The following is a 27702-nucleotide window of genomic DNA, read 5'->3' as shown; positions in this document are numbered from 1 at the left end:
AACTGAGCTCTGTCTGTTAGATATTTTATATACTGCAGTTGTTTTTCCAGAGTTACCCAGAACATGATCATGCTATTTTGTATCTCTCACTGTGCTGAGAGCTTCAGACAATGACCAGAAGTCATTGTCCTGGCTGCAGGTATCATCCTCATACCATGCCCTCTGCTTCCCCTGCATGAACCCAGACATCCTGTTGGCAGTGGAATAGAAAACATCACAACCAACACTGATGAACTGGGAAAATGACCCTACATGGTATGGAAAGAGCTTCAGGAGGGGATAAGTATGGAAAAGACTGTATGGCCTTTCCTCAGCTCTGCTCTGCAGCTTGTCGTAAATGAGATAATGTGAGATTATGCCAAAAGGCAACATGATACAAGATAGGGTATGTTGTGTGGTATTACTGAAAGGGCATGTTGTAAACATTACCGAGAGTAATTAGCTGATGCCCTTATGTGAAGACTGCTAATCCATGGGCCATTCATTTATAAAGATTCTGTTGGACTTTTTTTCAGTCAGGCTCCCTCCATTCCACCCCCCCTGTTTATAGCTTCTTTTTGTCCTTTTCTGCCTTTTTCCAAGCAGTACACACAGTACTATTAACTCACATCAAAACCCTTTCCATTCCCTGTAACAGACCTGTTGGGATGGTCCCAGGCACTCTGTCAGCCAGAAAATTCACCTCACATTCCTCTAAATAATTTCAGAGAGCTCCTTTCACCTCTGCTGCATTCATATCTCCCTAAATATACCCCCTGCCTCATAGGGTCTGGAATCATAATTCCTGACCTTGTGGTTACTCAGTTCAGCAAGGTGTTACTGGCATGATAATCCTAACAGAGATCATAGAATCACAGAATGGTTTGGGTTGGAAGGGACCTTAAAGCTCATCTAGTTCCAACCACCCACCATGAACAGGGATGCCATCCACTAGAATAGGTTGCTCAAAGTCCCATTGAACCTGGCCTTGAACACAGATAATAGAAGCATGTACAGTCTGGCTTATGAAAGATGAGGTGCCTTGCTGGTTTGTGAATTGGCTATCCTGTATTGTTTTTCTATTTGTCTCATCACCTCTTGAATGATGAACACCCCATCTTAGCACTCTTTTGACATATTACAGGTCTGTTTTGTTGTATATGTAGTAGGGGTTTACAGTTTAGATATTACTGAATCAGTTCCCCAAGGACCTGATAACTGAGACAGTTCAAGAAGCTTGAGTTTACCATCCTGTAATGAGCTCATGCCTGGGAAATGTTTGATTCAAGAACAGCACTTTATGGCACTAAGAAAAAGAGGTATATAGCATATACAATGCCAGGCACCAGAGAGGACAGAAAGAAGATAAGAACTGGACATCACGCAAGTTATAAAACAGAGTGTACAGGTGTGGAAAAAAATGGACAATCTTCTGTTTTCTTTCTTCAGAGTGTTAATGATAAGCTCAGCAGCTAAATTCTGTTGAGCTATGTACACTGTAATAGAGATGTAAAGCTCCTTCAGGAAAAATCTTTGTTTTCACTATGGACCACCATATTTGCGTGTACCAAATGTATCAAAATAATCTAAGCAGACCCACAAGATATTTAAGAAAAAGTAATATTTTTCTAAATACTGGATTCATTTTACGTTTCTACAGAAGAAAAATGCTCTGTTTTAAATAAACGCCTTTTTTTTCTTTACAAAATGAAATTTCTTTTGTCCACAAACTACAATATGTTATTATTCTCAGGGTTTTCTTTAATCTTTTTTATCATTTTTGCAAGATATGTTAGCAGGAACTAGTATCTTAGTAATTCTGTAGGGGTTTTGAGCATCTGTAAAAGTGATATAATGAACTGATCCTCAACACATCTAATAACTCCCCAAGCCCAGCAATTAGTCAGCTATAGAATGAGTATGAAAATACTAGGTAGATTTAATTGCATATATTCATTAAGAATCAATGGTAAAAGAATGGTGCTTGCCTTTGTTTCTCAGCAGTTTGAACTGATAGTAATTTTGTGTTAATTTAAGAGTACTTTCCCTTCCACCTCCTTGATCTCCTGGGATTTTTAGCAGAATTTCTCTGCCTACCCTACTGGAACTCACTTTTCATTTCTGATGAATTTAAAATCAGTGAGCCGGAGAAGGAGAGAAGAGGTTGCAGCGTGGGAGATGCAACAGAGGGAAACAGACTGAAACTCACCCGAAACGTGACCCCCCCCCCAAAAAAAAAAAAAAACCCAAACCCAAAGAAAAACACTACTGCAAGCTGAATCTCATCCTGTAAACCAGAATGCTACTGACCTTAACTATGTTCCAGCAGTGTGATGCAGTTATGACAAAGGCAAACACAGTCCTGCCAGACAGTCATCTGCCAGACAATACCTACTTTGATTGCAAATCTCACAGCTGACCCTGGGCTGCCTGCCTCCACATGGGTGATAAACACTGTGTCGGTTGCGGTTGCAACTGACATATGGATAAGACAGGACCTCGTCCCCAGCCTGTAAAGCACCTTGAGCATGCTGACAATGCTCACTTCCAGAAATCCCAGCTCAAGAGCTGCTGTTGCTGCTCTCTGCTGCTTCTCTGAATTGCTGTCATGGGAGGCTCTGCATCCCCCTTCCTAGATCAAAACCACCTCCTCCTCCAGTCACAGGTATTGAGGTATCGCAAGGCTGGTAGCTTTGGCTGTTAAATACAGAACGTATTATTTTACTGAATCCTGAAGCTTTCTTTCTCCTACAGCATCTGAAATCAGCCAGGGAGCAGGGGGTAACACTTGATGCAGTGACAAGTAACCACAATTTGGTGCTAAGTCCTGCCAAATTTTTCCTGGCAGCTTTGTAATATGCTCATGCCAAACAGATGATAAAAGCTGGCAGTTACAGGTGTATTCTGGGGTGCCAGTAACGGCTGACAGGAAAAGCCACACTGAAGAAAGCAGTTTACTCCAATGCTCTTACACTATCCTCTCCAGAACATACTATCTGCATCTCTGTATTCTATGCCACCATTGTCTGTACTTAGTGTATCCCATTTTCATAGCAGAGGTTGTCTCTTGCCAGTGATTGCAGAGTGCCTAACGCAGTGGGCTCACAGTCAGGAACAGATCCATACAACTGCTATTAGGACAAAACTCTCATAAGCCCTTGGCTGTGATGTGTTCCACAACAATGTGGGCTCTTAGAAACTCCTTGATTAAATGTTTCCATACACACCCCCTCCCCACATTTGGGATCATGCAGAGCCTAAAGAGAGCACAGAAATCATGGTGTCACATGGAAAGAAAGAGAATTTTACATTTCTGTGATAGAGAGCACTTAAGATGATACTTTTGGAGACAGTCCTGATATGAAAGGCTGAAATTTCAAAAAACTTTCCCTCTGTAATAGAGGAAAAAAATGGTACCGGTGGTCCCAAATGAAGGAAATCTAATTGCAGAATATTTCTGCAGGTAAACCTTTCTGTTTCACAGCTCTTCTGAAAAGTGATTAGAAGAATAGCCTACTGGGGTTCAGACTGCCTGCCAGCTACTGCTTTTAAGAAAGGTAGTCTAGATTTGCTATTGCTTCCTTAAGCCACAGGTATTTATACATTACAATTCCATAGCAGTGCAAGTAGCCACCTTAAAGCCAAATAGCCCATTAGTTATGACTCTACCCCTTAAGCAATACTATGCACTTCAGTTATGATTTGCCAGTTGCTGATCTTTGTAAATATGTAGGACTACACCATTTCCTTTTTATTCTGAGATTCATTCCAGTGGGGACAGATGATCAAATCCAGGCCTCATGTCACTCTAACCATGTTCTACTTCTTCCAGCTGTTTGTAGCTTAAGAGTGTGCCCTGACAAAAGGCAATACAGGCTGCACCAAATCAAAGCCAGAATGTAAAACTGAGGGTGGCTAACTGGCAGCACTATAAGTCTACCTTCTCTTCATGCCCTCACATGTCCTCGTGGCTCTCTATGGCTAGCAGCGGTGACAATGTGGAGATGAAACTATTTCTTTCTGTTTTACTTTGTAACTTACTTGTTCAGTCTGCCCACCACAGGATTATTCTTCTTCACAGGGATTAGTTCCACTCAGCCACTGAAGAATAGGCTCAAAGGGCCATACACCAGGCAGGCAGGTCCTGCTCCTACATCAGCCACCAAATTTCAGGCAATGAACCCTCCTTTCCAGGTGACTCTGCTAGCAACCAGGATTCAAAGCTATGCTTGCCTCTGTCATGCTTGGGTGGGTTTTATCTGATGTAACACTTAATTGCAAAAAACACTGGTGGAAAGCAAGCTGCCTTCAGCTTTTGGACCACAATTTTCAGTGCTATTTAGATTCCTAATAGGCATTCGACGGCACAGCCAAAAGTATAAAGAGGAGATAACAGCGATTGTGACCACCTTCCAGGAAGCATTCCTGACTGGGTTAATGCTCTGCACAGAAATCTCTTTTTCATTCTCTAGATACATTCAAAGGACAAGTAGGTGTTGTGGATAAGGGTATTCTTTTTCTCATGCCTTTACAATTTCCTACTCTGATACATCTGTTTTCTTTTTCATTTCTAGTTTTTTCTAACAGAATACACTGGGCCTCTTCTAATATATCTATTCTTTTACATTCGCCTCTCAACTATCTACGATCATGTGGAAACTAAGAAGAACTTTCGGCACCCAGTGGTTCAGTAAGTGACACTTGTGTGAAATATTGTCCTGGAAGACAAGGAGCCAGAGGGGTGGAAACTGCATTTTCAGGGTTGAGAAGGTTACAGAGGCTCTGAGGCTGCATGCATAGTCTCAGATGCAGTGGGAGTTTCAGACTGTTATTATCAATAGCCCTTTGTTATCCTAGCAGCACTCAAAAGCCTGACCAAAAATGGGATCCCAGTTGCAATGGTCACTGCACCTGGTCACAATGGAAGGTGTAGTATTTTCTCCAAGTAGTCTGCACTCCAGACTCACAGCATGAACAGAAGGTGAAATAAAAACCACAGCAGGTAATCATCCAAAGTCATACTTGACAGGGAAGAGAGGACAAGACTTCAGGTGGCCTACTCCTAGTATCCTTACAGCACATTCCCACTCATAAGATGAGTAGCACCAGCATCCAGCACAGAAGATAATTACCTCCACACTAGCTCTCACCTAGGCACAACAAGGAGGAATTCTGAGAGATCTACATGACATAAGTCAGGACAAGAACAACTGAGAAACTCAAAAGAAGCACCATAGGAATTCAGAACTGGTACTTTGATTTTTAAAACTAACCTCTTCAAAATGAACTATTTCTATGGGACCATACTCTACATGTTTGTGTTTTGAAAGACTTTTTAGAAATAAAAGACTTAAAATGACAAACAAAAATAAGAGTTCAGCTACCAGTATAAAACAGTGAAGAGAACAGGTTGTACAGAAACAAATCAGAGGAGCTCATATATAAGCATAAATCAGATAGCTTTGCTTCCTTCCATCGTTGTAACAGTAATGCTAACAAGGAAAATCAAACAGCTCTGATATAATACAGCAGGAGCTGACGACAATGAAACACAACCTGCTTAGTCCGCTAGGACTCAAAAATGTGCCAAAAAGCAATGAAGAGAGGACAGACAACCAAGATAGTTTTTTATGACCTCCAACAGCCCCTGCCGTTCCTAAGCCTTCTGCAGGACTCTGGAAAAAACAAAGCAGACTTGATCAATGAGAGGGATTAAAAACTCTTACAGACAAGAAAGTGGCAATCACTATTCATGGTAACTCCCAGGGATGATCAAGGCACTTCCACCACCAACTGTACCCCTCCACAGGATGGTGATTAATGCACCAAGCAGGCTGGGAACTTTCACACTTAAGGAACTTAATTCCCTTCAGTGTGACTGTCTCCATTCTGGAGGACTGGTGCCTGGCAAAGGGATGGAACATGATCAAGAAAAGCCTATTGGCTGCACAAGTTGGAGCCCTGGAAGTGGGAGGGTACACAGGGAACTAGGAGCCTCAACGACCTGTACAGCTTTCCCACAACACTTTTTTCATGCTATGATTGCAGAATCAAGGTTGTTGGTATACAGCAGAAAAACACAGTGAGTAATAATACCTTTTACAGGTGGAGAAACAGACTTGGAAATACATTAAGGGACTTAATGGAACTGGGAAAGAGAACACAGAATAGCTGACTTAAAATCCAGAGTGCAAAATGCTTGACTTCCTTTTCTTGCTCATATGTTCACAAGAAGATAATTTCTGATGGCACACAAGAGTTAGCAATACCTTAACGCTATTTTAAGTGGGCAAGGTATGTGTGGAATCCTTCCAGAGGCCACCCCTTAATGGGTTCATCTGAGGTTGTCTCCCTAAGCCAAATTAATTTTAAAATTCCCAGCAAAGCTTAAAGTTTGCTCTAGACTTTTAGATAAGTTGTTAATTGTTTGAAATTTTCTTAGTTCAATTCTCTCTGGTTTAATTACTTTGAAATTGTTTAATCTTTGACTCTTTGAGATTTCATATGCTGAAAACCACTTTTCATTTATATCTTATAATTGGTTTGCTGTGAGACAGGCTCTGGTAATACGGTAAATGTAACCAAGATAAAATGCCACCAGGAATCACTCTTGACATTTGTTTCTGAAACTCAGTCTCTATGAGCTGCAACTTATTCTTGGAAGCAAATCATCAACGCCTGTTATTGTTTCGTAACCTTCCTCAAAAAAGAATCAGTAAAATAATTTCTACAACAATTACCTCATTTCATTGTAAAGTGCAACAAAAAAGCCATCAGCATAGATTAACTTTGCAACAAAATCTCATTTTGCATCCACAAGGAAATGAAATACAAACTACCTCCATGCAGCTAGTTGAGTTGGCAAAGGACAAAGAAACCATTCAGAAGATATTCAGAATGTTTTTAAATGTCAGATACATTCTACAGGAGCATTAAGGTGGCCTTAAAACATGGGAGACATCTTTTGGAAAAGCACAGCAGATGCCTGCTTTTATACACAGCTGTCCTGTTTTAGTGTCTTGTCAAAACTATGTATCACATTCAGAGCTCAAGGAACTCTTTAATTCAAGGCTAGTAAAAACAAGTTGCTTGTCTGCAAAATGAAAACAACTTTTTTATAAAATTGAAAATGATTCCATTAATCTCTGGATATAGATGCTTCAATTAAGACAATATCTTAATGAATTCAGTGTGACTGCGGTTTTAGAATATTAGTCCTTACTCCTTTTGTGACATTAAATTGTGAAGTAATAAAAAGCAGTTTCCACTTACATTGATTTTTTTGCCTTCCAGCTTGGCCTGCTTCTGCCATTGTTTACACTACATCAGACATCTTCTGGAGACATTATTTGTTCACAAGTTTTCGGGAGGGCACACTCCTCTGAAAAATATGATAAAGGTGACAATATGTTTATCATTTCCTGTAAGAGATAATATCCTCATATCAAAGCAGTCCTTGGAAGAAGACAGAAGAATAAAAAACAATTTATTTCTAGCTCCAGGAATTGGTCAAAATACAAATATAGGAAAAAATTCAGGGCCATGTCCCCAAGGACCTGAACTGAAATCAATGTCAGCTTTTGCTCCTGCATGTCAATGTCCACTTTGACTCATCCACCCAAGGGATTGAATGTCATGTCTAGGATATTTGTCAGACTGAATACTATTTTATTGTGAGATATGCTGCTGCAACATCTAGTAATGCTGACAGAAATCACTCTCCACTTCCTCAGTGCAATATAAATATAGAGCATGAGACAGGCTTGCATTAGGAAGTGAAAATCAAATTACAGGCAGAAAAAAAATATTGTCCTCCTAGAGATGGATGCCCAGGAAGGAAGATACTGAGGTGGCCTAAAGTCTTGTGTCTCCCAAAGACTCCTGAATTTCAACTGTGTGTCATTACTTACAGGCTCTACTTTCTTTCATTTCACATACTCAGTCTTGGTAATTTTATATCACCTCACCTCCCATCCCATGCAGTGTGATGTAAAGATCCTCTCTTTAAAAGTTTTGCAATACATTTAAGATTTCAGTGAAGGGGATAAACGTATGGCCATGGCAGGGGGCTTGACTCAGTTCCAGTCAGAAAGGAGTTAATGAGATGCACAGCTAGAGAAAGCTAAAGAGCTTTGGAACCAGAGTGCCATTTCCAAAGTGATTCATGCATGTGGGAGTTAAAGACTCAGGGTTACGATTATCCCCTTGTGTACTGGTGGCATCACATAAAAAGTTCAAAAGGAGAAAGCCTGACTTGCAGCCCTACTTATGGGATAGAGCTGTATCCAGTCCCAGCACACTGCTCTTCCCAAGAAGGTATTGAGCATGGGATCCTTAGCTTAGACACATACAAAGGCTTTATCCAGTCTCCAGGGTGGTTTCGGTTCTTTGGCTGGTGGGTTTTGGTTTTGCCCTTGTACAAAGGATGAGAGCAGAGACCCCCTATGCAGACCAAGAATATGATTGCATTATCTCTGCTTGGGCTTTCCCAATCCCACGACTTCAGTCATCAAGCAAAGGCAGCTGGAGTACTGCTTTTTAACAAGACGATGAAGTGGGCCTGGATCCATAGGAGTAGATGCAGTGTGTAGCTCAAATATCTTTATAGGAGCTGTGTGCCCTTTCTTTTGCCAGGGTTAAACCAGGCCTCTTCAGTTTTACTCATTTTAGCTGGTTTAGCATTCTGTTTGGCTAGTTCTGTATTGCTTGGAAATTTTGAGATTAAGGTATAGTAGCAGTTCAGCTGTGTTAACCAGCCACAGACTTTTAATAGTACAGCTCTGAGAAATGTGCCCTTTAGCAGTAGAATCTAATAAGGAGAAAACAAATGTCAATTTCTACAAAAGGTATAAAATGCATTCAACAATCCAAAAAATCTACACTGTGTGCCATTTTACTTTTTTTAGGGGCTTCATAGTGTCTTAAAAAGATCTATATTCTGTGACTCAAAAAGCCACTACAAAGTCTTTCAGCAGTCATCTGTGTTTAGCACTTACCAGAATTTATAGAGTTATGGTTTGTACTTGTTTATTGCCCTGTCTAACAAAAAACCCAAACCCTCTCTTTTGTCCATTCCAGGGCTGTGCCTTTTACTGGGGATTCACTTCCTGGATTGCATACTACATCAATCACCCACGATATACGCCACCCTGTATGTATAAGTAGAACACAAAACTGACCTTGGTTTTTAAAAAGTTTTTTGTATGCAACTTTAAGTCCTTCAAGATCGATAGAAAGCTCTCAAATGAGAGCGTATGACTAATCTAGCCAGAGATTAGCCTTTACTCCCTGTCAGAAGGAAGACTGTTGTGTATGAGGCACTCCTGCTGTGCTACTGAATGTATGTTCCTGTTCAGTCAGGGTCAATCACTGTCTAGTTTTGTGAACTGGAAATATTGACCAAGTGGAGAAAATGCAAAGATCGACATATGTTGCTCATCTTCACTATATTTGTATTAAGAATGTAGAATTGAAGCAGAGCTGGCTCCATTTTCACTTGTTAAAGGTACATCCTTTCAATGAAAATGAAGACATTTTTTGTGAGAAACAAGAAAAGTTAATCAGATATTAATGCTGATAATGAAAAAAATCCTATGATTTTGCTTCCATGTTTCATTCATCATTTTGTTCCTTCTCACATTTCATTGTTACGCTGCTGTTTCTTTATGCTTTTTTTTCTTGTTTACTCTTTGAAATTTTGCTGCCTTTGAGCATAATTGGCATAAATTTTATTTCATGCTCCTTTACTTTCCTTGCTACACCTTAGCCTTTCTCTGCATCTTATTTATGATCTTTGGGAACAAAAGGTTTGATTTGCCATTTTTATTTACACTCAAATTACGATTTTTGTTTTCAATAAAACAATTCTCCTACATGGTACTCGCTTTCCTTTCAAAATAACACATAAGTTCTATTTAAGAATTATGTGATTAATTGAAAGTTGAATTTGGTGTGGCTTTAACAGTAATGCTGCAAACAATGTTGAAACCTCCCTAGATACAGTTTTTAGCAGTCTAGGCCATCAAATCAGTAGGTGCAGCTTCTTTATAGAGGGAATCATTTGTTCCGGACATAACTTTCCAACAGAGAAAGCATGCAGAAGTACTTCTTATTGTTTGCAACTGCCTTAAAATGGCAATAATAGCTACATGGGACTAAAGCTGCAGCATCACCAGCCCTCTGGCACAGTTAGCTGTTAGTAAAACATCCATGGTTTATTTTGGGTGCAGGAGAGGTGACCTCCACAGCCATATCCAGAGACTGCTGATTTGGGGACAGGTAAGGAAAGTCAAGGAGATAGTTGCAGAATGCTATGCAGGATTTTTAGCATGTGCCCTTAGCACCTCAGAGGAGTCATGTGCTAGAAAAAGGGCTCTCAAAAGTAAAGGCTCTCTGAGACCTGGTTAGGGAAATGAGTTACATACACATGATTCATGGCCCTCAGACCTGTAAACCTTTGAAGGTGAACATGATACGGCACTGCAGTGGTCTGGGGACAACTGCGAAAAGGAGAGAGCAGGCAAAGGTCAGGTAAAAATTCCAAAGGCTAAATACATTTCTAGTATGGCGAGACTGTGAAGCAGACAGTGGCTATGTAATAAAGCCTCTCTACTGCGTCACTACTGGGAGAAAAAAAGAAAAAATTATGGATAGGTTGCATCTTGGGTTCTCTGCTCATGGAGATAGAAGGGCCCATAGATAACACTGTGATTCCTGGCCTGGTTTTGCCAATGACCTGGTTCTTCAACTTTACCCCTCCCCCTTGCCTTTCCAAGGAATTTAACGTGACCAGCTGCTTTGACAAGAGCACTTTGGGTATATGAAGCTGACAAATACTAGAAAAAAGCCAGATGAAAACTGCCTTGAGATCAGTGCTAAAGAGACTGTCATTTCTTAAGTACTACAGTTTGCATTGTCTTCATATTGTGTGTGTGTTAGTGTCCACTTTTTCCTTCAGAACCTGTCAGGCAAGAAGTATTTCTGCCCCTCAGCTCTAGATTAATTTCACCCATCAAACCATGTGCATACTGTAAAATGCAATTTATAATTTCATTCTATTTTCTAGCATTTGGCTACAGACAAGTTTCTTTTGCCACCCTTGCTTTTCTGGTATGTACAAAAATAAAGTTTTATTAATGATTGTAAAATCAGGATTACTCATGATTTAGCAAAATTCAGTAATGCTGCCATGCATTTACTTTTATATATATATATACACGTATGTGTGTGTGTGTGTGTGTTCATGCTCACAGTCCTATTTCCTTTGACTGGATTTAGTGAAAATCTATTAAGGTTTCTAGCCATGGAGTCTCCTAGTACTATTTACTTGTAAAAGCTTGATGTGAAGTACTGTATCTGAAAGCCATGAGAACATTGTCAGCATTATTACTACTCCTAACTGCATTATATTTAGATAGATTGGAACTTGCCACTTTTTAAAGGTATTTTAATACTGAAGAATTACATCCTCAGCAAACTTTGTAGTAGTACTGTGTACCTGGAACAACTTAACCTCAACAGCTATTAAAAACAGTAACAACAATCCCTGCTAACGCGGGTTAAGCCAAGGGAAAGGACAGGTGACAAAGAATGGCTGAGGCTACTAAACCTGATATTTGAATGAATATAGCCATATAGTGAGACACAGAGTCACTAAGAAATTCTCACATGGGAGCATACATTCTCTTCCATACTCCATGGGCATTGCTCTTGGAAATGCTCAGTGCAGACTTACCCAAGCAAGCATGGGTCAGTAGCCAAGTCAGCCTTATTGAAAATCAGATACAGATCAGTTTCCAGAAATATAACAGGGAGATGTGTCTAGGCTCCTTCAGGCAAACGCTATTCAGAAAAGCATTCCAACAACTTCTTAGCAATATTCAAATGCTTTTGTAAATCAGGACCCATAAAGATCATGGTTTTGACAGTGTATGTCTGTGGAACTGGCCATGCAGCTCTCAGCTTTTCCTGCCCTAATAAGGTATAGCAAAGAATACTCAATCAAAAAACCACTCACATGAAATTCATGCACTCAGTGAGGCTCTACAGCTGAAAGCAGTATTCCTGTACTGCGGAGACAGGAGGCTATGGCAGTGGTAGACACTGGTGTGCAGAGCATCTTACTGTCTGCACCCTTCCTAAACTCAGGGGTTACTTGAAACCAAGCAAACCACTTGCCTGAATATTCAGTGCTACCTGTAAAACCTTGTTAAAACCTCTGCTTAGAAAAAACCTTGTTTTATAATGAAACTTCCTTGCCTCAATGCAACATAGCCTGTTACAGCTTTTATGAAAAATGCGGTTTTCAAACAAAAAGATGAATCCTGTTGGGGGTATTTGCTATAAAATACAGCCATCCCCTTAAGATCTGCATCAGCACCTCATCTGTGGTCTGAATTCCTCCAGCTCTTTTGATAACTTCCTACCCATAGGAACTCAAAACCTTTCCCTTTCAGACCTTGTTCTGGCAGGTTCCCAGACAATGAACTTAAAACAGCAACATAAAAAAATAAAATGATTTGAAGCTGTTTTCACAGGTTTCTAAAGCATACAAATAAAATATTTGGAAGAATTTTGTTCCCCTTCTTTAAAGGCTTGTCTGTATTACATACCCTGATTTAAGTGTATATACCTGCAGCTGCTGTAAACAACAGTACTGAGTCATCTGAAGCATGTCAGCAGGCCACTCTGAAAGAGTCTCATATTTAGAGAAATTGCTCTAAGCTTTGCAGGGATGTTTTTCTCACATGGACTATGAAGAGGGAGAATAGTACGTACACTTCAACATTCTTTCATAAACGTGACGCCTTTTTTTAGTGTGGCTTCCCATACCCTCATATTTTATATCTGGGATACTAAGAACTAGCATACATTTAGCAGTACTTCTTGATACAGAGCATTAGCAGCCACATTTCTAAAGAAGGACATAAGAGTAGTTACAACAGAATATAAAAAGCCCTGCAGAATTATCCTTTGCTTGCTTTATTTGGAATTGATTATAAAATTAGTAGCTGTTAACTACAGTGAATCTCTCTTGCTCCACAATGATGTGGGCATTGCACATTTTAGTGTGTATAGTGTTTCACAAAAATGCTTTTAACTTTAAAACTTTTTTTCTTTCAAATAATAGTAATCATAAAAAATCATGTTCCTAGCTCATAATTGGAAGCATGTAAATTAAAATTACTTCTACTGCTATGGCTGGAATTACAGCTTCTGATATGGTACTTTATAATAGAATTTCCTTTTCTGGCTATTTAGTGTTTTACATCTGGTGTTTATGATGGATGACAGCCAGTTAGTAATTAAAAAACATAAAAGGACTGCAGGGTTTGCTCCATGAATACATTTCCATGCAGAAAACAGTTTTGCTAATAGACCTGATTTAAACTTTCCTAACAAAACCCCCACAAATCTCTCTGCCAAAAAAAGGTAAAATTCTTCAGCAATGTTACTGAAATGTTCTTTCAGATAATGTCACATTTCAATATAAAATTAAGTTACAGATTCCTTTTAATTATTCTTAACAGAAATTTGTTATGGATAACTTTTAAAATTAGCTTTAAAAATTACAATTATTTTTTTTTATTATTATTAATTTTATGACTTTATACTTTCAACGTGTCTAGGTTTTAGCAATCTTCCTTTTTATTTTAATTTCTTAATTTTTCTAACTTTCCAACATTTATAATGAAAAATTACATAAGAAAACATAACTTTTTAACACTGCATTTTTTCAGTTTGAGAGGAGAAGCCAGTCTTCAAACAGTGAAATGAATAAAACTGTTCAGCCTGAGATTGTAATGTAAACTGCATTTTGGTTTTCTTCATAAAGCAGGGGGAAATGAAAACCATAAAATTAGATTGTTGTACTAACAGGCTTTCTTTTGCAGGAATTGAAAGTGGTTGTCCTACAAGTTCCTACTTTAAGTATGGGTAGTAATCGGTTTTGATTCTACAGTAGTTGTAATTGAAGTGCTGAAGCCATAAACTAATGTGAAATCACCCTGTATTATGTGCTATATAACCAAGTGAGGAGACATGGTATCCAAATTTTAAACCATCTAAATATTAAAGACCAAGTTTGAGAGGCTAGTTAAGGCTGAAGATGGCATAACCAGAGTAGCAGAACCAAGAATAATACTGACTGCCCTAATTTACCAATTCCTGACTACTAACCATTCGACCAGTCTGCTCTTCAGAGAACTGCTGCCTATTTTAATTTCCTCTATGACTTACCCAAAGAACTGGTTATTGTACTCTATAACCAGCAGACCAAACGTGTTATGCTGAACAGCTTTGAAAGCTTGTTTAGGAAGAGGGTAGGTACTGTAGCTGATGACATCTTTACAAAACCAGTGGATTAAATCCAAATCACGGCAATGATGTTCAATTCAGAAAGTATCTTGCTAATTTCCTTAGAACCCAGGCAGCCCCTCTGATCTTCCCAGACCAAAACATGTTGTACATGCTGGTCTTGGGAACCACAGTGAGGGCCTGCCTGCGCTGACCTCTATGGAGCTGAAAAATGAGCTTTCACACCTGGCTGTGCCTATGGTGCTCACTAGACACTTGTGTGTTTGACAAAGGTCACAGAATGTATTTCCCATGGGAAAGTCACTTAGAAGTACATATTTTCTGTATACAGAGACTAAGAGGTAATGCGGGGGGGGGGATTCTGGTTATGCACTGCAACGCAGTTACTGCCGCATTTTAAGCATACAACTGAAAATACTTTTTTAATGTCTTGCAGATGTGTGAAGCTGGAAATCACTTTATCAATGTAGCTTTAGCTCACCAAAATCATTCAGGTCTGTCTTTGTTTCCTGTTTGTCTAGTTAAGACTGAAGTGTACTTAACCTATCCATCTTCTTCTGAAATACAGTAATTTATGTATCTACACCCACAGAATAAAGAAAGATGAAGTGGGTACCATGCCATTGGTATAACATTTTCAAAACAAATGTGGTGTCAAGGCAACATTAACAACACTATTGTTCCAAGGCTTATAGCAAATTTGTCTTAATTAGGCACAACTGTAATTTAAATATGGATGTAAGCATGTAAGTTCTCTAAAGCATCCTGTTGACTGACAACAGAATAAATAAGTTTCAAAAACTTTCAAACCAGATTGCAGAGTTTTTAGATATGTGCAACTCATGCAAAGATACACATGGAGATATGTACAAATACACAAAGATAGACTCATGAATAACTACCTACGTAGCCATCAATGTATATATATGCTCTTAAAAGGCTGCTTCAAGCATGGGTTTTCAGTATCTTTTGTACCACAAGGATAAAAGTTATACTATATATACTAGAAAGTCAAATATATTTTCAGATAATAATAGTATAATCTCCCACTATAACACCCTATTCAAGAAAATACTTCACCACAGTATGATCAACTTCGCACACAGAAGTCAGTTTCTATTCTGGAAAGCTTTTGATGTGCAGTGGTTAGGCAGGTGCTTATGTTGCTTTTTGCAAGGAGCCTAATTTGGTTTAAAAGCAGCAAGAGCCAGATAATTAATCTACATTCCCAGTGCCTACAAGTATTAAAGAGAGCATTGTTGCCAGAACATAAAAATGAAGTGTTGCATGTGTGGCATTTTGTGTGAGCATTATCATTGGCTGTGGAGTGTCATCCTGTTAGCTCTGGAGTTTTTTTCTGTTCTACCCTGGGATGAAGGATGAGGATGCAAAAGGGGGCAAGTTCACATTGTTAAGTCAGGCTAAATAAGATACAGCTGCATCCTTTATAACCCTTAGCCCTCACCTGCTGGATAGTCTGCATTAAACTACATGTCTTTCTTCTGCTGAACAAAGTTTGCATCCTTTGGACATGCCAGACTTTTGTGTAAAAACTGATATATGGCTTACTAAGTGCTCAGTATTCTCAGTAGCTTTTGCTGTCTGAAAAGATTTCACTGAAACTCTTCTAAGAAGTTTTACTCTGGAAGCATTGGCTGAGGCATGGCTATTACATAGGCTAGTTGTGGTTAAAGCTCAGTTACCCTCCCTTTATTGAAACTGGTTTTGTCTGAGTCTTTTTTTAATTTTGTGCTATTTTTCTTTCTTAAAGGAAGTAAATCCTGTATTCCAAGTCCAACCTACAACCCCTTCACGTGGCTTTTCTTTCTGGTTTCCTGTCCCAACTATACATACGAGGTACATGGCTTTCTTCTGATTACATGCAAAGAGTAGACAGCTACTGTTTCAGCCTTTGCCTGCAGAGGGTCTGCAATACCTTGATGTAGTTCCCTCTGCGTACCAATCATTATGTTCAGTATGTCAGTCTTTTTACTGTGGCAATTGTTTCTCCACCAGACCCTTCTCTCACATCAATATCATGACTGTTGTGCATATTCCTTTCTGCTACAGACTCCCCGGTGATCCAAGGTTTTACCACCCGTCTCTTCACCCCATCCAGCACACTGGGGAGTTCTTTTCTAGCTATTTTTCCTCACCTGTTCCCAGTAAAAATATCACACTCTTCTTCAAGGGGGAGCTTTTGAAAACTTGCCCTTTTGTTTTACAGAAAGTAAAAAATTAACAGTGACTTTGTCTTTATAACAGGTTGGGTCTTGGATTAGTTTCACAGTGATGACACAAACCCTGCCAGGTAAGTTTGGAACAGAATAAGGATAGTCTCTAAACTGTTTGTGGAAGTGAATTCTGGAAATATAAAATTTGTCCAAAATTGTATAGCATATGAAATATTGCCATCAAATCCCCCTTTTGACATGACTGTATAAATCTTCAAAGTGTAGAAAGTGAGAACACTACTGCAACACCTCCTTTTGATCAAAACCAGCTCTCTGCTTTTTGTGAAGTATTGTCTATTCTATTTCCACACTGAAAGCAGATTTTGAAATTTAGAAAGAAAAAAAAAGTCAGTGTTTTTTATTTATGGTCAATCATTTTTGATATAATAAAGTTTCTTTGCATTGTAAACCTGGAAAAAACACTTACAGGGAGAGGAAACCAGATGTACATAGTATTTTAAGAGAGGAAAGACGCGTTCCTTGTAGAATTTCCCTGTTTGCTTGTAGCAGGCAGCCACTTCATAACAGCAGCCTGCCTAGTAGCACTTTTGCAACTCCTGCTCAGTACTTTCCTGCATCCTCAGAGACCTAAATACCCATACAAATATGGTCCTTGGGACTGAGCTCTCCAAAACTTTCACTTTTTAATTATTTTTCTATTCCAAACCAGAAACATATAAAAGCTGCTTACAAAAAGTAACCCCATGTGGTTTACAAATGAAAAGGGAATTTCAAAAGTGGATTAAACCGCATTATGCAAAAATAAAGCTTCTAATTTTGTTTGAAAAGATGCAACGTTTATGTGCTTTATGCTCTGGTATGGAAATAACCTGAAAGATTGGAGACATTGTAGGGCTGCGTTTACAAGGGAAGGGAGCAGCAACATATGCATCACACTCATCCTTGCTGTCATTATCCCAAACAAAACTTGACCAGATGTCACATGAATGTTTCTGAACCGCCAGCTTATTTTAAGGAAGAAAGGATAATGAATTTGCAAAAAGCACCTGTAAAAGCATTCCCCATTCGGTGCCACTCAGCACAAAGGGAGAGATTCCTGGGGGATCACTTACTGCCTCCTGATAACCACAGCAGGGGCCTGGGTATCTATAGTTGTTAGGCCTTGCAAGACCTTGCTGCCAAGCAGCTAAATGTGTTCATGTGTCTACTGCTTACATGCTCCAAGGCCAAGCTCCTTCTCCATGCAACAGGAAGTTGCAGCATAGCTCCCTGTTATGGTTGGGAGCCAGAGGTAAAAACAAAGGTGGCCAAAAGCAAACCAGAAAAATAGTTAAGTCCGAAGGAGGCCTTGTGATTTATGACGAAGCCATAGGTGATTCAGGGTGTGTCTAACAGCTCTGGACATCATCATCTGTGTGAATGCTGATATGGAAGCTGAGCCTCAGGCTGGGGTATATCAGCAACTGCAGGGCTGAGAGCAAAGGCTGAGTTAACTTGTTACTACGCACAGAAGAGACTGCAGACTTTTCCATAAACCCTGTTGGTTTCACAGAAACAGACACTGAAGATGACATGTAATCCTTTTTTTTTTTTTTTTTTCCCTATTTTTTTCTTTGGTAGTTGGTGTTTTTGCTTTCCTGATGGTCATCCAGATGTCTCTCTGGGCACAAAAGAAACACAGGCTGTACCTGAAGAGATTTTATCCAGAGGTGCGGAGAAAAGCAGCTATGATCCCTATCATCTTCTAAGCTCTTCACAGGAGTTGGAGCCTAAGCGTACAGTTCAAGAGCTAACTCAAGAGTAAATAAACCATTTCATTCAGTAACCAAAGTGGATTAGAGGAAGAATCACTTGGTATCTTTTTCAGAAAATTAATAGTTCAAGACGAAGAGCTTCTAATTAAGTGAAAAAAATGTAGCTCTTGAATTCTTAGTTTCTGCTAAGAGATATGATTTAATTAGATTTTCTGTAATAGAGCTAATTGGGAAAGGACAAGAAATTTGCTTATATTGAATGTTAGGCTAGATATTTAGCTGGTGTAAATGAGCACAGATGCCGTTAATTAATACAGCTCGTCTTCGTATATTCAGGTCTGGTGATTTTAAGGTCCAGTGTTAGATGTTGACAAGTCTTGGGTTGTTGCATCAGAAAAAGTTTCACAGCCTTATTATTATTAAATCGCACAGGAACAGCATGTTCTGCTTCAGCTCCTCTAAAGCACCACATCAAAGAATGACCGCTATGCTGTTAACACAGTTTAGTTTAGCTTTACAAGATTTTTCTTTCTTTCTCTTTTTATAATTGAATCTCATAGCAAAATGCTCAATACAGATTGGCTTAAATGTATCAGAGAGGTCTGGCTTTCTTTTAATTTCAGATAGATGGATCAGCCCCACAATCCCAGGTGGGGACTGTTTGTGAGGTGCTTCCCACCTTGCCACTAATTTACAGCATAACCTTGGGTACTTCATTGAAGTCCATCTTCCTTTCTCACATTGAACAGTTTTGGAAATAGCAGAAGACCTTCTGGACTGACAAGCATATTAAAAACCCTTGTTCACTGCCCGACTGCACCCAGACACCATTCACCTTACTTGTGTAAAGCACTGTGAAACCCTTGGGCATAAGGTGAACCAGAGAACAGCTCATTATCGAAAGGCAAAAGGATCCTGCTAAATGCATTGCAGTCCATATCTGAACTGCCTCGGGTGGACACTGCTGCTTCAGCTCCCCTTCAATGTGGTCAGTAGCTATCTGCTACTTTGCTTTTCAGGACATGATTTTTTAAGGGATTCTCTGGGCTTGTTATTCAATCCTGAAAACTCCATTTAACTCCATTTGCAAATCAGCTGCATCTGTGTAACGCAGAAGCAAAATGTAACAATTTTAGTTACACAGAGCAAAAGAACCAGAACTGCTTCAGTGAGTATTACGATAAACAGAGTTAGGGCATTAAGTCAAGTTTTCATTCTATTTCTGTTGCTCATTTATCAATGTCTTTTGGCTCCCTTAGGCTGGTGAAAAAGCTTGCCTAAAGAACTTTATAATAATTAGAGAGACACCAGAGCACACAAGCCAGGCAGGCAGTTTTCATCCTAAAACACTGTTATCTTTGTGCCGGCTCAAGTGTTCTAACAAAGTTAATTTGCTCAGTAAATTGGGTTTGTATCACTCTTCTCATGTCTAACTTGCAACACTTATCCTATTAGCCACTGTAACTCAATTTCATCTCGGTCATGTAAATAAATAACTTTCCATATTTTTAACTTGTAATCTGTGAACACCTAGAAGTTCTTATTGCTCTCAATGGAAAACCTGAGTCATAGTGAACACCCAGTTCTCTAACCCAAACTGCTAATAAAGACCTGTATTTGAAAAGTTATTTTCTGTGCTCTTTAGTCACTTATACCTGAAAACAATATTTTTGAAACTCATTTTTTCCCCAGCCAGTGTATGTATGAGTCCAGACTGTTGGCTACTTTCTAAATTCAGCGACTGGGACTGTTTTCATTTCATGTTTGTTGAGTATCTCGTTTTAGCAATCTTCAGGTTTAAAAATGTTCATGTGGGAGTGTAACTTGCTAAAATTACTTATGTATCTGTTAATCACTTGATTAAAATGGCTGCAGCTTTAAGTCTGTTCAAGGCATGTGTTTCCAGAATGACTCCAGTTGCTAGGAGCATGGTTTCTGTTCAACAGTTAGCTTAGGCAAAGGATGTGTTTCAGGAATCATTTACCTTCCTGCTTATTAGCTGGTCTTTCATTACGTGGCCTGGGAGGGAGAAGGGTTTTGGTTCCTGTAGTAAATGAGGGGGTAAGAGCAAACACTAGGTAAAAACACGTGACGATACTTTACAGAAGGCTGTCTCAATAAACATGGCATATATTTTGAGATTCACCAATGGGTTGTTGACCAGCCAAAACTGCTTTGAATGGTGTTAAGTGGCTTCACAAATAGCAATAAATCCAACTTCCCACGCCTTTACAGATCTTCCAGTATTATTCCACCCTCTCTCATTTTCAGGGCCAGTTCCATGTGATTTGAACAGGTAAGTTAAGCTCCTGGCATGGGTGTGTGGGAAAACTGTGTATATCAGAGACCACCTCCCCCAGTCCCTCAAAGTTGTAATAAACACTAAGGAAATCTTATGGTAAAATGCAGCTCCTACTTCCTGGGTGTGATGTGGATGGCATGCATGGAATCTATGCTGTGATACTTCTCCAGGCAACCCTGCAAATATAGGAAGACACAGGGACACTGGGCCTACTAGACAACAGTTTTGAGAGGGGCTGTGTGAAAATAACTCAGATGAACTAATGGATCCTTCCTGGCCTGCTCAACAATGACTGTGTGAACATCATTGTTGTTCAGCCTGTGGGCTCAAAGAGTATCTCAAAGTAGTCACTTCCTGGTAAACCTGCAGATGCTGCCCAACATCCAGATACCACCATGTTCACCTTGCGGCTTGCAACTGCGTTTCTGCTGTGATCCTTCAGATAGGTGAGTCTCACCTTTCCCAAAGTATTTCCGAGACTTTCAAATTCAGGAACCTAGAGTTAAGCCTTCAGACTCTGAAGCTCTGCATTTCTGTCACCTGCTCTTGCCCTGAAATGCCAACCTGTAAAAGAGCAGGCAGCAGCCCAGGCTTCCTGGTGATGCGTGGAGGCATTGTGGGAGCGAATCAAAGTGGCAGATGATCCTGTACCCAACTTGGCAGCCTATATCTGGATATCCAGTTTGGAAAAGGCCTTAAGGCTGAGCCTTATAAGACCGCTACCACAACTTTGCAGCAGACACGACTGAAAATTATCTCAGTGATTTAATCTTTCCATGGGGAAAGTTGAGCTGGAAAAGACACTGAAAGCAGAAGTGAATAAAGCCAGATGGTCATCCTTTTTAAAAGATGCTATTATCAACAAAATATCTAGTATTTTGTATCAAGTATCTAGTATATTGTACAAAATATCTAGTATATGTATAAAGGAAGTGATTCTAAATTGGCTTTTATCACATTAGGAACAGAGATAAAGCAGCCTGATACAAAAGCTCTCTGAAAAAGAGCCTGCAGTGATAGCTAAATATAATAAAAATCACTGAATGTGAAGATTTCTAAGGCATACCATAAGAAGAAGAAAGCTACAGGAAAGCAAGAGACTATTTATTTATAGTTTACAAAGTGCTGCTGAACTAAAAATTAATTCAAACTATAAAGAGTTTTCCAGCAAGCTAATATTTTCCACATGATGTTTTATTAGCTTTCCTTTTCTGTTTTCCTAGGCACAAGTTTTGTCTTCCAGCAATATTCCCCGTCATTAACATTCATGAAAGCTTTTAGAGAAACGCACTGTATGCCTGTTCCAGTGTTCCATAGGTAAACGTAAATGAAGTGTTGTGCTGTCACTACACACAGATAGTATCTGCATGAAAAATATTTTATTATGAAAACCCTGGTTTATCATAGGTGAGTGTGTAATGGCTGCTGCATATCTACGATTCAAGGCAATTTTCACATCACACATGTTTAGCACCATGGAATAATGTTTATTTTAATGGTCTCAGCACATCCTCACCCATATGTGATTCAAACATACAACTCTTTCTGCAGGTATTGGAACCAAGGGCCAAGCTACCCAGGGCCTTTGTTATGGCCCCAGTGTCTAGTTATTTATTCGTCTAGCACACCAGAGACTGTCTCTCACCCAGCTCTGCCTTGTGAGGACATCTGAGAAAACATTTCTACACCCATCTTGTTCAGTTGTCCAGTTGAGGAGCATCAGTCACCACGTGAATGAAATAATACACCCTGGATTTCCTTGCAATGTAATAGTCAATCTAAAAACCTCTTTACCAAAGGAAAAGAGAGGTTAATGGGTCCTGATCACTTAGATTAAAAAAACTCTACCACATATTAACACCTCCATAATATCCAGGTTTCTAACATATACCTGCTTTTATCTAACCTCGAAAGCCTTTGAAGTCTGAAGAACCAAGTAGGAAGAAATCATTTACAGTTAAAAGAAATATAAGTGTATTCAATAATACTAATGGATTCTTCATTTAAAAAAACAAACTTTGTATCTTTTGTCAAAGAAATCTGATTTTTAGCTAGCTTCCTCCTAATACGCAATATTATCCTGTGAAAAAGTAATATAGCTCTTCCAGCAATCCCATTTATTGGTCTGAAAACTCAGTAAGGAAGACTTGAGTTTTAAAATTACGAGTTTCACCATTTGGGGGCTCTTTTAAAGCACTATACGACAGCACCTGAAGAAAACAGGCTACATCAAACAGTCTTTTCCTCTTATTCATACTGAAAAGTTGATGAGTTTTCAGTTGACTGGTGAAACACCGTGACACTAAGTTACAAAATAAACAAATATCTAAAAAGGTGTCTCTCTCCTCAAAACAAGAATAGAAAAAAGTTGTGCTTTTTGTCTTTTCTATTAATAATAAGAGGCTGTTTCCCAGGTGCAAGGGCAACCTTGCAGAAGGAAACATTGATTAGAGAGCTGGAAGGACAAGAATGTGGTCACAGTGCACTTTTAGGGATTAGCAGCTATGTCTTTTTGGAAAGAAATTTCACTCTTACTGACAACTGAGCTTGACAGAAATGGATTAAAGATGACACATCTCCAACGTGGTATGTAATGAAAAACAAAGCACCTATTCTTAAACCAACAGGGAATATTTGTCACATATACAAGCACTGTATTCTTCCACCCTTTGGTTTACATCATTACCTTGCAGAAGGTGCTTTGTTTTTGGACTTGGACATCTTTCATTCTAACTCTTAATTATTTACCTATTAAAGCTTTGATGCATGCAGTGGTGTCACAGGAAAACCAGCTGTTGCTTTCAAAACAATAAGGACAAAGAATCTATTTGTACACTGTTGACCAATTTCAACCCTGTTGGCCCACACATATGTGATTATTTTGCTGCCTTTTTTTCTTTTTCAAAGAGCCATGTGAAGCATGATGCCATGTTCAGAGGCTCGTCAAACATCCCACCTTAATCCTCTTGCAGAGCATAAAGCTAAATCTTGAAGCAGTGAATTGCAATACTCAGAACTACCTTAGCCCTAACTTCAGCCTGACTCTCCTTGTTTCCTTTGCTCCTAACCTCTGCAGCCTGAAGCTATTCAGGGACCTCTCTACAAAAATACAGGTCTAATTCTTCTATAAAAATAGAAGCTGCAACATTCTCCTGCACATATTCAAAATGTTTTCTTATTCAGAGGGTCCTAGCAGGTAAAAGGAAAATGGATATTGTGCTTATACGGATATAAAGACAAACTAAACAGGGCTATACTAATCTGAGAGCTGGCATCTTCTCAGGGGCTTAGTGCCTTGGACATCTATCCCAGAAGAGGGCAGTACAATTTAAGAAAGGCAATGTTGATCTTGATTATGGATCTGAAATTAAATAAACAGGTAATCTATTTTGATATGCACATATTTGCTGGAAGGTGCACCCGAAACATTTTTGCGCTTGATTTGGAAATACCGGTTGCAGAATAATTCTCACTAAAGACACTATAAGCGTTTGATAGGGAATTACTACATGCCCTGTTATTATATATAGCTACTTGTCTTCATTTTCTCTCAGGGAAATTAAGTGCTTTTCCTACCAGAGAAGTAGTGGCAAATTTTCTTTATGAACTGCAATACCAAATCCTTAGGGCAGACATAACACTCAGTCAAGAGTGTGTCAACGGGAATGAGCTTTATAGAAGGAGTTCAGGAGTCAATGACAGTTAGGTCATGATGGTCCCCATGGACTGCCTTGCTCCAGTGTTGATGGACCAAAGTCCGTCTTGGCCACTGTTTCTCCCTCTGAGAGTCCCTTTGCCCAGGGTGGTGGCCCTGGCCAGCATTTTCAGTGCACAAGCCCTCAAGTGCTGAAGTTGTTGTGACCCTGAGCAAGTCAGTGATGTTCCTTTCTCATCCCGTAAGCAACTGATCCTTCCCAGCCTGTGCTTCATTGAGGCACACATCTGAATCACTCTCAATGGCAGGGGACTGCCCGGACCAACAGAAGTGAGCACAACAGGCACTGCCATCGAACACTTAGATAAATTACTACTTTTATTTACAGGCAAACAGTTTATAGAAGAGCACTAAATCTGGGCACGCACAACAAGCAATATGGAGCAATGTTGCTTATTGCAGTTCTGAGGCCTCAGGAATGCAGATGCATATACCATCCAAAAAGAGCACCTAAGGAAGAAAAATGCCTCTTCTATTCACAAGGTTGTGTTGTAATTACATACAAATAGCATATTATAAAACATGTTGACAAGATCACCACTTCTCAGTAGCCCCTCAAGCAGTCACTTTCTAGATATCACTGAGCAAAGAGAAGTAAAATCAAATCCTTCAGTGACCACAAATGTATGGTTGACATACACAATCAATAGGCTGTTACAAAGAGAGAAAAACTGTAGGAGTTTTCTTACTGGAGATAAGGAGTGTGGGGCTAAATAGTTTCCCACACACACCTTCAGCAGAGAAAATAAAATTGATTCATTGGTTATAATGCAAGGAGATGAGCATCTCCAGCAGAAATTAAGGGCACAAGCAAGGTCATGATACATAAGAATTATAAGCAACTGCAGACAGGACTGGCTAAACTGACTGCAATTTTAACTACAATTGTCAATAAAACGCTCACATTAAGAGGCAGCCTGAAAGATGGTCAAAAGGTTAAGCCAAGCAGGCTGATAGAGAAAGCATAAAAGACATCCACTGCCACAACAAATATCTGCAGATGGGGCTTCTGCTCCTGTCCTGATGAGAAGGGAAAACTCAGTGTAAGCAAGAATCCTTATGCCTTAATCTCAGGCAAGCCCTGTAGGACTTGGTACTTCAAGCCAATGAAGGTTTGTGGCACCAAAAATCATGGCTGGTATTTCTATTACTTCTAAAGCTTCTAATGAATTTCCCTGCAATGCTTTCTCTCCATCTCAATTTCCTTCATCCCCAGAGGATACACTATATCCCTTTATGCTTCTGCAAAATACTCTACAGACACAAGACATCTGTTCTTTGAAAGTAGCGTCTCAGCTAGGATTCTTTTTTCATTTTTTCATTTAGGGTTTTTGCGGGGTTTTTTTCTTTCCTTATGAATACAAGTAATCAATCAGCTTGCTAGCATTTCACACAGCTGAAATACCAAGCATTTAAACATAAGCAAGGAGAGAAAAAGTTCAATCAACCCAAAATCACTGTGGTTTGGTTTTTTTTTTTTCCTTCCAATTCCTGATTTACAGAAAATGTTGAATATATATGTTTACACCAGAAACCATGACGTACTATCTCCCACTGGGGACCCTCCTCTCCAATCTCCTTTTTAGGAATGAGTTGCTCACAGTGCTTTACCCTCAAACCAAACATCACTTCACAACTAATTACTGTAAATTACAAGTGCAAGGGAGAGCATTCCCTTGTTTTCAGAGGGCTGAACACCTTAGCTCTAAAGCAGCCTTAGGGCAAGAAGGGCTAAAGTCACCAAAAACAACAGTGTCCCTTTACTGGGCTCAAAGAAAGCCTTATCTCTGAGTGAGCTAATATCCTAGAAGCTCTGCCCTGCCTCTCATGTTCCCCTGCCCTCGATGATGCCATAGTGCTTTCCTCCAAAACAAAAGCTGCCCACTTTTGCAAATGGACACTGTAATCTCCCTGAGTGACATAAAATAGGTGGATGCAAGCAGACTAATGATTTACTCTAGGATGCTTGGTTATATGATGCATTGAAAAGAACAGCTGGTTGTCAGCATCATATTTACCAGGAATTTAAAAGACAACAACAGCCATATAATCCAGAGGATTTAATGACAGACTGGAATGAATGCTGAATACACGCTCCTTTTGATAAACTCACAAACATTTGGGGGATGCAACAGTGATTTATATTCTTCTGGGAGAAATAAACAAATTAAGGATTTCATGGCCTTGTGGAGACCAGATTTTGTAAATGTGAATTTCTGTGTACTTTCAGATTAACCTTTCCTCTCTTGGTATTAGAGGGAAGCAAACCATGGAATTTTCAGCTTGCAAGAAGTTCCAGATTTTTAGTGTTCCGCTTGCTTGCTATTCTACCCTCCCTAAACCAAGAAAGAAAAAATTGTTACACTCTCAAAATGTATTGTGGAACGTAATTTTGAACCTGGTCTATAGCGAAGCCATGAGATGACCATACCAAAATTTTACCATTGTGGATATCAAAAATGTTGGAGTAAAAAGTTTAGTTTTCATAGTAACAGAATATATTCCTTGCAACATGGTAAAATCACTGCAATTTACAGTACAGAGTATGACGGTTGCATTTAAAAATTACTTACCCAAGTTAATACAAATAGGTAGTACTATTATGGGTAAAATGAAACTACTAAAAAATAATTAAAAATCAGGGCTCTGTCTGAATTCAGCTGTTGGATAACTTAGAATCATAGAATCATAGAATAGTTAGGGTTGGAAAGGACTTCAAGATCACCTAGTTCCAACCCCCCCGCACCAGGCAGGGACACCTCACACTAAACCATCCTACCCAAGGCTCTGTCCAACCAAGCCTTGAACACTGCCAGGGATGGAGCATTCACAATTTCCCTGGGCAACCCATTCCAGTGCCTCACCACCCTCACAGTAAAGGACTTCTTCCTTATATGCAATCTAAGCTTCCCCTGTATACGTTTTAACCCGTTACCCCTTGTCCTGTCACTACAGTCCCTAATGAAGAGTCCCTCCCCAGCATCCCTGTAGGCCCCCTTCAGATACTGGAAGGCTGCTATGACATCTCCATGCAGCCTTCTCTTCTCCAGGCTGAAGAGCCCCAACTTCTTACAGAATTTTCAGATGTCAACAAATGAGCGTATTCTAACAAAAAATAATTACAGAAATTACTTTGGTCAGCCCCATGGAATGTGCCGGTAACTTAAAGTACAAAGTGCATGAGTCTCTGGCCCTACTTGCTCTTGAGCATTAGACTCCTTGTATCTGTTCTCCCCAGTCCTCATGTTTCTATACTCCCAAAAAACACAGTGACAGGCAGTATGATACAGCCTCTTCTGGCTGCAGCAGCAACACACAGAGTTGTTCTCAGCTTGTTAAGCCCAAGCACACAGAAGTTGCTCCCTCCATATGCACCCTCCAGTAACACAAACCATTAAGTTAAAGACTGGAAAGAAGCACCTTAGTAAATCAGCAGCCTAG

At 39.5% G+C, this 27702-nt stretch overlaps 1 protein-coding gene across 2 annotated transcripts in view; it reads left to right on the top strand.

Moving 5' to 3' along the window:
- TECRL (trans-2,3-enoyl-CoA reductase like) overlaps positions 1 to 20125 on the top strand; it is a 63624-nt gene extending 43499 nt beyond the window's left edge. For both annotated transcript variants that reach the window (XM_065689704.1, XM_065689694.1), the window contains exons 5-12: positions 4554 to 4669; positions 7273 to 7378; positions 9058 to 9130; positions 11045 to 11088; positions 14732 to 14789; positions 16067 to 16152; positions 16561 to 16606; positions 18111 to 20125. In XM_065689704.1, the coding sequence (XP_065545776.1) occupies positions 4554 to 4669; positions 7273 to 7378; positions 9058 to 9130; positions 11045 to 11088; positions 14732 to 14789; positions 16067 to 16152; positions 16561 to 16606; positions 18111 to 18238 (657 nt within the window). In that variant the 3' untranslated portion in view covers positions 18239 to 20125. The remainder of the gene's footprint in view (positions 1 to 4553; positions 4670 to 7272; positions 7379 to 9057; positions 9131 to 11044; positions 11089 to 14731; positions 14790 to 16066; positions 16153 to 16560; positions 16607 to 18110) is intronic.
- Positions 20126 to 27702: the final 7577 nt, after the last annotated feature.

The sequence above is a fragment of the Lathamus discolor genome, chromosome 1, assembly GCF_037157495.1.
Source record: "Lathamus discolor isolate bLatDis1 chromosome 1, bLatDis1.hap1, whole genome shotgun sequence".
Taxonomy (NCBI): Eukaryota; Metazoa; Chordata; class Aves; order Psittaciformes; family Psittacidae; genus Lathamus; species Lathamus discolor.
Note: the sequence above shows the minus strand (reverse complement) of the source record. Positions and strands in the feature narration are given on the sequence as shown.